This window comes from Tachypleus tridentatus, unplaced genomic scaffold, assembly GCF_004210375.1.
Source record: "Tachypleus tridentatus isolate NWPU-2018 unplaced genomic scaffold, ASM421037v1 Hic_cluster_2, whole genome shotgun sequence".
In the NCBI taxonomy this organism is placed as follows: domain Eukaryota; kingdom Metazoa; phylum Arthropoda; class Merostomata; order Xiphosura; family Limulidae; genus Tachypleus; species Tachypleus tridentatus.
The window spans coordinates 46,983,157-46,996,786 of record NW_027467782.1 but is presented as its reverse complement, the minus strand read 5'-3'; the positions used below and the strand labels follow the sequence as shown (position 1 = coordinate 46,996,786).

General features: G+C 35.5%; 1 protein-coding gene across 1 annotated transcript in view; it reads right to left on the bottom strand.

Annotated features, from left to right (window-relative positions):
• LOC143242300 (uncharacterized) overlaps window positions 1–13,630 on the bottom strand; it is a 115,384-nt gene that overhangs the window by 29,895 nt on the left and 71,859 nt on the right. Inside the window, exon 13 of the mRNA XM_076485661.1 lies at window positions 10,080–10,236. Within this exon, the coding sequence (XP_076341776.1) occupies window positions 10,080–10,236 (157 nt within the window). The remainder of the gene's footprint in view (window positions 1–10,079; window positions 10,237–13,630) is intronic.

The window sequence follows — 13,630 nt, the reverse complement described above, 5'->3', positions numbered from 1 at the left end:
CTAAACTGGGGACAGCTGTCGCATATTGTCTTCGTGCAACTTTGCGAGAAATAAACTATTATGCACACGAAAAACGGTAGTTATACATAACTTTTCTAGATGGCAGCACTAACGACGTAAGGTCTTACCTTACAAACCAAACTACTAACATGTCATGGATTTAATTTCATTGAGCAACAGTATGACTATGTACAAGCGGACCTTTCAGTATTCTTTAAAAAAACGTCATGTGACTGATGAAATTCCATTAAGCGGTCACAATTGTGTAAGGTTAGAGGTTATTCACATCTCAGAAAAATTGCCACAATAGGCGTTACTGTTTAGGCTTAGTGACCATGCATCCCTGTTTAGATCTTCCTGTCCATGTGCCCCGAAGAAATATTTCGGGACGTAACAAATGCCCCATTTTTTGTGTTCTTTTGTGCTAGATGGGTCTATATTTGCTTAAAGAAAGCTAGCGGTCTACTTCTTGGCTATTATTATAGTAACTATAGACGAAAAATAGAAAATGTAACCAATGATGTGAATAATGTAGATAGCGTTCTACTGCAGTGACATCATCAGTCACGCGATCAGACCCTGCCGCCATTTTTGTAGAATATTAGATTATTAGGCCTAGACTGAGTTGGCATGTCACAACGGTGTCCCGGTTTGACCCCCTGACGTTTGTGGTTACTTTTACGGATTTAGGCCTTCATTGGTACAGCCCAAAACTTATGTTTATTAAGATGTTTACTGTGGTGTGTGTTTATATCTTTTGGTCTATCTCAGTGCTACCTTCGTTAGCACAGCGGTAAATTTGAAGACTTACAGCACTTTAAACCGAGTTTCAGTACCCGTGGTAGGCACAACGTAGGTAGCATTGTGTATCTTTGTGGGTAAATCCAAAAATAAACGAACAAGTCCTAATGATTTCTCGCAGTGTACTATAGTACAGAATGAAAGTTGCTGTGGAAATTGTTTGGCCTCATCCACTATCTTTGAAATTGCGAAACGTGTTCTTTTTTATTCATAAGTGCTGCTACTTTTAGTTAATAAATATACATTCACGGAGTTAATTTAAGTTTTTATTGAATACAACAAGAATTCAAAATATTTCAAATTAAGCAGATACGTAAGTAGAGCGAAACCTACTCTTCGGATTTTGAAAGGTAATTTTAGTACCGTTAGTGAAACGTTGATAACCGTTTCGTTTCTTGGCAGGTTAATGTATCTTAAACAGCTTTAGGCCCCGAAGGGTCTGAAAGACAACCAGGGGCAGTCAGGAACTGTCGTTTCTCTCCACCAGACTTCATGAATTAAGATCACATGTCACGTGAATATGAAGGATTTTGGACTAACCGGTTGAGTTTTTAATTATGAACATAGAAGTTTACGGATCTTCTCGAAAGATTAGGAGAAACTTTTTGCGGAGATCTGGAAATATTAAGAGTTTTGAACTGTTCCCTGATAGCTGGCGCTTCTTGGAGCGATGGACAAAGACGTAGGCTCGGCATGGCCTAGTGCGTAAGGCGTGCGACTCGTAATCCGAGGGTCGCGGGTTCGCGCCCCCGTCGCGCTAAACATGCTCGCCCTCCCAGCCGTGGGGGTGTATAATGTGACGGTCAATCCCACTATTCGTTGGTAAAAGAGTAGCCCAAGAGTTGGCGGTGGGTGGTGATGACTAGCTGCCTTCCCTCTAGTCTTACACTGCTAAATTAGGGACGGCTAGCACAGATAGCCCTCGAGTAGCTTTGTGCGAAATTCCAAAACAAACAAACAAACAAAACAAGACAAAGACGTATGCCGATGAATGACGAATGGCCAAAGCTATTCCAAGATCCCCCAGTTACAAGTGTAATTGTGAAAAAAAAAAAGACTATCAAAATGCAATCGAATCATTTCGTCCAAGACCACCTTTTTAACTGTCATTTCCTGTAGGGTGTTATCTGATTGGTTAACTAACGCGTTTCAGCAATCAGTAAAGGTCCCCTGAATTTTAGCGACATCCTGTGGAAAAGTTTTATTATATTATTCCACAATTAAAAATACCGCGAGTTCAAAATACTAAAATACATTACGAAAAACATGAATGTTTGTTCAAAGTTCCGAAATTCGCGTCGTTTATTGGCTGCTGACCAGCTAGAATAATTATAATTTTAATAATTTTTGGTATTTTATTTCGTTATGTGAAAGACCTTCTTTCACAAACAGAGTCTCTAGCTTTTTGGGGATCTCTGACCTGTTTCCAATCATAATGGGAAATCACCATGACGATAGAAATAAAAAGGAAGTTCCTGGAACGTGTGAATGGCGGAATCGATCCAAATGGACTGTGTCGAATATTAACAGGTTAATGGAGAAATATGTTTTGGTAGTGTTGAAATAGTGACCTCAAATCACATTCGTGTTTATTTGGATTAATGTACGTTCTATAAGAGTGGAACAGTTTCAATTCGAGTTTTGTTTAACGTTTCTCACATATATCCACATTCAGATTTGCAAATTTGTATTCCTGTAAGAAAATTCATATTTGAAACTAATAAAATCGAATGAATAGTGTGGAAAGGACTGTTTAGAAATTTCAAAAAATTCGTATTTTGACGGATATACATATGTTTTACTGAAATAATCAACTGTCACAGAAACTATTAGAAATGACAGAAAGTCTGTATTAGAAGTGACAAAAAGTCTATATTAGAAGTGACAAAAGTCTATATTAGAAGTGACAAAAGTCTATATTAGAAGTTACAGAAAGTCTATATTAGAAGTGACAGAAAGTCTATATTAGAAGTGACAGAAAGTCTCTCTTTTCAAGTTATTATCCATAGAACGTAATCGATTATAAAAACAGTTTAAGTTGTTGGGTTGTTTCTTATTAGCAGCGAACACTAGAGGGTTTCATTCTTTCTCTTACTGAAAATCCAAAATGCTTAAAGTTTAAAAGCACGATCTTTTAAACAGTTTCTGTAAATTTCCGAGCAGAGGGCTGTTTTCTCACGAAGCCAGATTTATAAGAATGAAAAATTATGTGAACAACAATGACCATAGTATTTTTCGTTGTTAGGCGCGATACTACACAATGGGCTATCTCAGCGGTGTCCACAGCAGGATCAAACACCTAATTCTGCCGTTGTGGGCCCTCAAGCTTACACCGAGTATCAGGGAGCTACACTGAATTTCGAGCCAAATTGTGTACAATAAGCATATTTCTTTTTTAATTCAAACATACTTCTTATAGATAAATGTATTTAGCTGTTGAATAAACTATAATTCTTAAAAATAAATTTATTTATTTGTTAAATACTCTCTCTTCCAGTGGCACCGCGGACTTACAACGTGGGCAGAGCACAAATGGTCCATTGTGTAGCTTTGTGCTTAACTTCAAACAAATTGTTAACGAAAACTATATTTCTTGGTGTTATTCGACCAATGTCTTAAGAGCCAAAGGTGTAAAATAAACAAGAACGTCACCGATATGAAAATAGGCTTGAAGAACCCTTAAACAAATAAAGACGTAACCTGAAATTACAGAATTGTGGGAAACTGGAAGTCAGGAACTTAAGTATTTAAACAATTCTTGGTAAACAGGCTACTGTCAACAGAGCAGATATTTTAGTTGAGACACTAGACTCATCAAGAAAGTAAATAACTTACCATCCTTCATCTGATTGGCCAGTTTCTAAATCAATCAAAAAGAAGGCGGAACTGGACTCGGAATTAATGATTCGTGTATACAATTTTAGATTATTATTTTGGTGTTTGAGCCTTTTGACCTTTCACCTCTCCTGTAATGAGGTCCTGAAGATGTCCAGTTTCCAAAGTTGTTTCTCAGTAGGACCTTAGGTACTTCAGGACTTAACAAGAACAAAGAGCATTTTAAGTTCGTTAACTGTCCTACCATCACGATTGTCCACATTCTGAGAACTATAACGTGGTGTCCGAAAAACGGCAGTTTGTGTATTAAATCTATGACTTATTAAAAACGCCATGGAATTAAAACAAATCGATTCTGCAAATCTACGAAAAATGAACAAATTACAGTTTATCTTCAGTAAACTATTACAAGAAGTTGCTATTTTTGTTTCTGTTCTTAAAAATACAGAATTTGTATGTTAGATGGTTTAACCCAAATGAAAAGCACGTGATAGGTAATTGACAAAGGTGCTTGGAGTTGTGGTGGTTTAAGATTTCTCTTCTAGTCAAATTATCTCCAGAGCAGAACATGTTTTAAAACTTAAAACAAGAACATTGTGTAATATTGACATTTATTTGTTTGTTTTAGAATTTTGCGGAAGGCTACACGAAGCCTATCTGCGCTAGCCGTCCCTAATTTAGCGATGTAAGACTACAGAGAAGGCAGCTAGTCATCATCACTCACCGCCAACTCTTAGGTTACTCTTTTACCAACGAATAGTGGAATTGACCGTAACATTATAACGCCCCCATGGTTGAAAGGGCAAGCATGTTTGGTGCGACCGGGATTCGAACCCGCGACCCTCAGATTACGAGTCGAACGTCTTAACCCACCTGGCCATGCCGGGACTATTTAAAGAAAGAATGATAAATAAGAGATAATCCAGAATAGACGCGGCGCACTTATGAGTGATTCGATTTTGTTACTCATCAGAATCTCTACCAGTCTACCCTGGAATTGAAATTCTATTATGCAATGTTAAAGTAAATTAACATATGAGATCTTCAGTGTGATTAAATACATCAGTCCAAAGGGTTTGACTTTATGAGTCCAAAACTGTAATTATATCTCAAATCGGTTAGAGATGACGGAGCTATGAAGTAAAAATTTATATTTAAACAAACAAATAAACTGAAAGCCATTCCATGAGCCACAATGCCGCTGCAAAAAAACACACCAAAAATTTAGGAGAGTTTAGTTAATGGTCATTAAGACGATTTTGCTCAACCTGAGACAGAATCAGTAGTGAAATGTTAAACTTACCTGACAACAAGAAAATATTCAAACCCGTTAATGTCATATTATTCTGGTAAACGCACGCCTTCTTCACATATCAGAACTAAACATTTGTACTTAGTAATGACTATAAATAATAATTAAATATAAAGTTCAGTGTGTTTTTCTTATAGCAAAGCCACATCGGGAAATCTGCTCAGCCCATTGAGGGGAATCGAATGCCTGATTTTAGCGCTGTAAATCCGGAGACATACCGCTGTGCTAGCGGGGGGAATATAAGGTTCAACCTATATTACCCGTAATGACTAGAATGCATTGTTCCATCAGTTTGATAACCTCGATTTTAGCGATATTTTCGGTCATAAACTTAATAATATTTCAGATAGTCTAAAAAGCCTAGAAAATCAAATTCATATTCTAAGCTAATAATGCAGAATAACCATTAAAATAAAATAAGAAATAAAAATGTATGTTAGATAAAAAAATAAAATTAGATATATACATATTAAATATCTTAACCAGTATTTTGTGCAACCGTACAACCTTAGTCAGGCCCCGGCATGGCCAGACGGTTAAGGCATACCCGATTGGTAATACGAGGATCACGGGTTCGAATCCCCATCACACCGAACATGCTCGCCCTTTCAGCCGTGGGGCCGTTATAATATCACAGTCAATTCCACAATTCATTGGTAAAGGAGTAGTCCAAAAGTTGGCGGTGGGTGGTGATGACTAGCTACCTTCCTTCTAGCCTTATACTCCTAAATTAGGGACGGCTAGCGCAGATACCCCTTGTGTAGCTTTGCGCGAAATTCAAGAACAAACAAACATTATCTGTCTATTTGACAGTGGAGAAATAGCTAAATCTTGTTCACCATTTCGTATTTGACAAACGGGAAAGAACCAAAAATAGTTTTATTTTAGCCCATCCGAGTACAGTGAGATAGTAAAATGAAACTCAACTTTAGCTTAAGCACTTGTTTACTTCTAATTTGTTTACATATTTTTACCTTTTACAACTCCTTATAGGGGGCATCGATAACAGAAAATAAGAGAAACACGTTTCGCGTGAGTATTTTACTGTCAGCCATTTATGTTTTATATGAAGTCTGTATATCACATACGTTTAGTATCTGGTAGCTTACCACAACTGATTTATATAAATATTTAGACAGTAAAGGTTCGCTTTCCCTTCCGCTACCCGTACTCGGACTTACACAGGTACGTTGATCATGTACATAAACACATTAAAATCTTGAAATTGGAGAAGTTTTCTAGTGTATTTTTTTATAATTGATCAATACTCTGTAGCAGTCTTCTTTGTTTTACTATAATTGGTCAATATTCGTCAGTAAAGCATTAAGAAAAAATTGCTTCAGTTGTTAGATATTTTGTAGTTCATACAATTCTTTAGTTTTTGCGCAATTATATTACACAGTGCAGGAGTCATACTTCCATTGAAATATGCAAATTTCAGAAAAGGAAAATTACAAAAATAATAATGACATTCTGGGAGAGTTTGAAATCAAACATTTGAACTATCTGTTTGTTTTAAATAAAGTAAATCAAAGAATAGTTTAGACATAGTGATAACATTATAAGGGTTCTGTTGTCAAACATCTGAACTATCTGTTTGTTTTAAACGAAGTAAATCAAAGAATAGGTTAGGCCTAGTGATAACATTATGAGAGTTCTGTTGTCAAACATCTGAACTATCTGTTTGTTTTAAAAGAAGTAAATCAAAGAATAGGTTAGGCCTAGTGATAACATTCTGAGAGTTCTGTTGTCAAACATCTGAACTATCTGTTTGTTTTAAAAGAAGTAAATCAAAGAATAGGTTAGGCCTAGTGATAACATTCTGAGAGTTCTGTTGTCAAACATTTGAACTATCTGTTTTAAATAAAGTAAATCAAATAATAGGTTAGGCCTAGTGATAACATTCTAAGAGTTCTATTGTCAAACATTTGAACTATCTGTTTTAAATAAAGTAAATCAAAGAATAAGTTAGGCCTAGTGATAACATTCTGAGAGTTCTGTTGTCAAACATTTGAACTATCTGTTTTAAATAAAGTAAATCAAAGAATAGGTTAGGCCTAGTGATAATATTCTGAGAGTTCTGTTGTCAAACATTTGAACTATCTGTTTTAAAAGAAGTAAATCAAATAATAGGTTAGACATAGTGATAACATTCTGAGAGTTCTGTTGTCAAACATTTGAACTATCTGTTTTAAATGAAGTAAATCAAAGAATAGGTTAGGCCTAGTGATAACATTCTGAGAGTTCTGTTGTCAAACATTTGATCTATCTGTTTTAAATAAAGTAAATCAAAGAATAGGTTAGGCCTAGTGATAATATTCTGAGAGTTCTGTTGTCAAACATTTGAACTATCTGTTTGATTTAAAAGAAGTAAATCAAAGAATAGGTTAGACATAGTGATAACATTCTAAGAGTTCTATTGTCAAACATTTGAACTATCTGTTTTAAATAAAGTAAATCAATGAATAGGTTAGGCCTAGTGATAACATTCTGAGAGTTATGTTGTCAAACATTTGAACTATCTGTTTGTTTTAAATAAAGTAAATCAAAGAACAGGTTAGGCCAAGTGATAACATTATGAGAGAGTTTGAAATGAAACATTTGAATTATCTGTTTGTTTTTAATAAAGTAAGTCAAAGAATAGGTTAGGCCTAGTGATAACATTATGAGTGTTTGTAGTCAAACATTTGAAGTATATGTTTGTTTTAAGTGAAGTAAATCAAAGAATAGGTTAGGCCTCTAAATTATCTTTTCTTGGCTGAAATTTGTGTTTTGGAGAGGAAAAGAAGAAACATTTCACCTGAATTATTCCACCCATTAAATGATTTCGTTCTTACGTTTTCATGAACATGTTATTGTCATTTTAAGATATTCAGCGCTGAGGATATACTGTAACATTTACATGAATTTAAACTGATGCACTGTTAATTCTGTGTATATAATGTGCATAACCATACTGGCATATTGTTCTTTCTTACAATCCACTGTTTCTACGACTGTTAAGTGTTATGTCCTTGTCTTGCGATTTTTACTGTGATACACGCTTCTTACCTTGGAGTTATTTTTATTGTGGTCATCTGATGAAATCTGACAAAGTGCATTCTCAATATAAAAAATGATACCTAGTGAGGTCTTTTATATATTAAGTTTACTTACGCAGACGTAGCTTTGGCTATTATAATATTTTCTTAATTGTAAATTTCTTACAAAGTTTCGATTGCGTTTTCTTATTGAATGTTTATATACTATTATTCTGTAATACATATTTCATTAATTCTATTTCGTGGTTATCACAACTATTTCAAATGTTGCTGTTAATTTGTAGAACGGACTTAGCAAAGTACTGATTGGATGTTAAAGTTTTTCTTGTGAAATTTTAAACTTTAACAGGTCATTAATTTGATATGAAACTTTTATTTTGAATATGTCCAACACAATAAACACAAACAAAATGTGTAAACAAATCAGGACACTTTATTCATGTCAAATAATTTCACATTTATGAACATTTTATAAATGATATAAACGTTTTTTCTTAAATGAACGTTGGTCTAGAATTGAGTTTTGAATACAGATGTGTAAAAATTCAACGTAATGTTATCATAGTGAGAAAAAAATGCAGTTACGTTTTAAATTATTCAAAACATGTGTCACTTTATGATTTTTATTTTATGTTATTAATAAAAACATTTATTTTTATCTACATTTATCTTTACGAATTTTATTTATCAAATAAAAAGGCTTAGTAAACAAAAAAGTGAGTTACAATCCTTATACTTATACGTTTTGTTAAATTTAAAAAACAACAAAGATAATTCCTGCTACTGTCAGAACATTAATACAGTGTAACTCATTAGCACTACCTGGGACTGGTCACTATGTAAGCACTTTGTGTACCTTACTATAAGTATATTAAACAGTTCATTGTGCAAGTACTTTGTATACCTTATTGTACGTATATTAAACAGTTCATTGTGCAAGTACTTTGTGTACCTTACTGTAAGTATATTAAACAGTTCACTATGTGAGCTTTCTACACTACAAATATTAAGTTACAACTACGTAGAACTGGTCACTTATCTAGTTCGTGTTCCAGCAAGTTAAGAATGAGTTGATGAGTTTCTAATAGATAACTGGGAAACAAAGTGACATGATACATGACAGTCATATTTGTTGATGTTTAGTCTGGGTTTTCAATAGGATATCAGAAAAAAATTCTCGCTTTTAGTAACAGGAAGAAGGTTCTTTATGTCAACACTTCTGTGAACGTGACTACCTAAACCTACGTCAATCATGGATTCCCTAACTCGTCAAAACACTGTTCATATAGCATGTATTAACATAGAATTCCTATTGTTAGACATACTGTTATTTAACACAAGCCATATTTTTATGTTGAAGAACGGCGTCACTCGAGTGGTTGTTAATATTCCAGTGTTTCTAGATAGAAGCAAACGTACCAGAAAAGTTTCATTATTTTAAGATGACCCATTCATTAGAAACAGAGTCAAACGTATGTAACATTTAACTACCAGCATTAAGTATTACTTACTGGGTAAATAGTGTATAACATTGTTTGTGCCTGACAATATTTCCCTTCACCCTAGAGACACCTAACGGCGACAGTTGGAAGTAGCAATACCTACGTCACACTACGCTTTGTTTGCTAATCGACACAGGTTTTCCGTCGTTACGAATATAAAACATCAGGAATATAAAGATGGCAACACTTCACTGTATGAGTAGATAGATGTGCGAGGCTTAATATTCACTAAAAAATATAGAAAGTTAAAGTGATTTCATTCATATTAAACAATATTCCACTCGTATTCTCACGGAATCAGTCTATATACTAGCAATACATTCGTATTCGGTGAATTCAGTGTACAGTGGTGATCGTACTGTACGACACGTATATAATACTCTACCTCTCTCAATCATCCTAACGTTTCGCTATATTTAAAGTTTTTTCACGGAAATATCGCCCCTCTCACCACCAGAGGTCAGTTTCTGTCCACTGCAACATTCAAAGGGTTGAGCAGGGTTGAAGGTTCCACTATACACAACATCAGTGCAAGGAATATACATGATTAATTATTTATAATTAATGATTTTACACCGAGAAGTCGTTACGTTATGTTTTCAAGAATCCAGTCTTTGAACTTGGATATTCGTGTAGAGACACCAGGAAGGTTTGGCTCTCCACACCCAATCCCCCAAGAGATGATCCCCGCCAGAAACCATCGACCATCATCTCCTTGGATCTGCATGGGCCCACCGGAGTCTCCCTGCAAAAGTAAAAGTTTAAACATTTGCAACAGATGTATTCAAATTGCAATTTCTAGCCATAACTATGACGTCATTTTCGAAAATGACACAATTTGTGTAAAACAAACCCCTATTTATAATTATAAGTAAGCTATTCGTACAGGCTACTGAGGTATCAAAGCTTTTATAATTAATAAATAGAACACTTGAAACATCTAAAACAGGAAATCTAACCAACCCTACCATTGTCCTCACTTTTTTGTAATGTCTATATTTTCTTCAATGTACACTTTATTACCATGGCATATATTCCTTTATTATTATGGATCTACAGAGACATATACAGATTAAACTGTATTACAACGATTTCAGAACCTCTCCACATCGTTACACGTGCGGTCGTGCTTTATCTGATGACAATGTATCTCAACAATAGGTATTTCCATTTGAAAAGGCTTTACCATAACGTTATCAGGCCCAAAACACACTCATGTACTCGAAAACGTTCTATGATCCATCTGATGCAGTAAGGATAGTGGTCTTCCGATGTTCATTTTAAGTAATCCGATGCTAAAAAGTCATAGATGTTGCGTTTTCAACGATATGTCTTTTTTTATGAAAAAATAACTACTTGTTGCATTCTCCGGTTGACTGGGGTACTTGGTGGTTAAACGTGAGCTGTAACTGTAAGCCTCGTTTTGATGAGCCCTATCCGTTTCTATATCATTGTTGAGGTTCGTGAGATTGGATCCTTCAACCCCCCAACTCTAAAGTTAAGCTAACGTGACAATACGTAATGCTGAATTTGTGCTGCAAGTTCTACCATTTGTGCCTTACTACAATTAAACTTATGGGGCAATATTTGTGAATAGGTAACCTTACCCTAGCTTTCCCTTCACCAACTCTAAACGTTGACCAAAGTTTGCACATATTCAGTGTTTATTTTTTGCTGTGCCACAACAAGACTTATGAAGCAATCTTTGTGTGTGTGTTAACTTCACAACACCCCACCTCAACACAAACACAGTGACTCGAATCCATATAAAACGTTTTTAATTAATGGAGCTTAAATCAATTTAAAAATTATATTCTAGGTTAAACCTTGTTTTCTTTTCTCCATCAAGTAGTATAAATAATGTTTTTATCTAATTATATTTCGTGTCAAATAATAATGTTTATTATTCTATTTCCAACAAGCCTACTATGGCGCTTGTCTCTTAATGTTTCAATACAATTGGCAAGGTTTGTTTTGTTTTATAATACAGGACTGGAAAAAAATAACAGCTAAAAATATTTTATGAGAAGCTAACCATATTCATTATGGAATCGTATATTTAATTTCGTATTAGGTTAGTTTATTGGTTTTCTAGGTTCTTCGACTAAAGTCATTTGAAACTGTCAACCGCATCCCGATGTTTACTTACCGGAGCAAGATACATTCGTACTTTACAATCACAATAGACACGTTTATGTGTAGCTAATACACCAAAGCTATGCCCACCAATGTGCATTAAACGACATTCGAAACTGAATAGTACCACGTTGTGGGGGTGCGGCATAGCGTTCTACTTCAATCCGAGGGTTGCGGGTTCCAATCCCCACCCCATTAAACCTGCTCGTTCGTGGGCGCGTTGTAAGCCCTCGTGTAGCTTTGAGCGAAACTCAAAAATAAACAAACAAAACAAACTAAGTTGAGGTATTGCAGCTGAACTGGTAACACATCTTCTCTAGTAGTTTTATTAACGGAAGACAAATGTTAACAATAAGCGACGTCATAACAACAAATGTTCCATAGCGCAGCAGTTTGTTTTGTACCTGACCACAGTCAACTGTTCATTCCAGTTAAGTAAAAGTTTTCCCTCCATTTTCAGTTGTTATTTTTTTATTTCGCGGAAATCTACACGAGGGATATCTGCGCTAACCGTCCCTAATTTAGCAGTGTAAGACGAGACGGAAGGCAGCTAGTCACCACCGTCCACCGTCAACACTTGGGCTACTCTTTTTACTAATGAATAGTGGGATTCGTCATAACGTAATAACGCCCCCGCAGGTGTAAGAGCGATCATATTTGATGCGATGGGGATGTGAACCCGCCACTCTCAGAATACAAATCGAGCGCCCTAACCACATGGCCATGCCGGGCCTCCATTTTTGGATCTCAACAGAAATGCTGGAGTTTTTTGATCGTCAAAACTTCACCAGAAATCCGCCTTTTGCTGAAATAAACACAGGAGGAAACATTATCTACTTGTAATTTATTTATCCAAACATCATCATAACATGACAAAAGATGAAACTGACTATCAAAACACTAGATAATCAATTTATATTATCATAAAATCATTGGCTAATACCAAAAACGTCATTAATATTAACGAAAGCAGTTGGAAGACAAGCCACAATTTGTATAACTGGGCGGTGAACCTACAGAGTGAAGAGAGGCATAAGCCAAAGATCTTCTGAAGAAAATCCCAATGACGAATTGTTATAATCTGTTAGTCTCTATTTCGCTGGTTGTTCAAGGAGGCACGCGCGCGCAGGTAGCGCTCATGTGGTTTTGTGTGAAATTCAAACCAGTCATGTTTCCTGCACTGCATGAATCATGAGGTTTCAACCCCCCCCCCCCCCAGAACAAGGGTGGGAACCATGCGTCATTGTCTTTTTCAGTTCAGTCTTCATGTTGTCATATTCCTTGCTCATGCGCAGTCGAGAAGCCAATCGTAGCTTTCGCTACAGTGACCAAATGGAAGACGATCCGTGACTAGGGGTCCACAGGCAATAGCATGCTCGAATAAAGGAAAACGTTTAACATTAATAGAATATGTAGTAATTGTACTGGTTTTATACCTAATTAAATGGTGAAGTTGACTTGTTGAAAATCCATAATTATTTGATGAATCAATAGGTAGTACTTTCACTGTATGAACCTATAGGTAATACTTTCTCTGTATGAACTGATAGGTAATACTTTCACTGTATGAACCGATAGGTAGTACTTTCACTGTATGAACTGATAGGTAGTACTTTCACTGTATGAACTGATAGGTAGTACTTTCTCTGTATGAACTGATAGGTAGTACTTTCACTGTATGAACCGATAGGTAGTACTTTCACTGTATGAACCGATAGGTAATACTTTCACTGTATGAACCGACAGATAATACTTTCACTGCATGAACCGATAGGTAATACTTTTACTGCATGAACCGATAGGTAGTACTTTCACTGCATGAACCGATAGGTTATACTTTCACTGTACGAACCGATAAGTAATACTTTCACTGTATGAACCGATAGGTTATACTTTCACTGTACGAACCGATAAGTAATACTTTCACTGTATGAACCGATAGGTAGTACTTTCACTGTATGAACTGATAGGTAGTACTTTCACTGTATGAACTGATAGGTAGT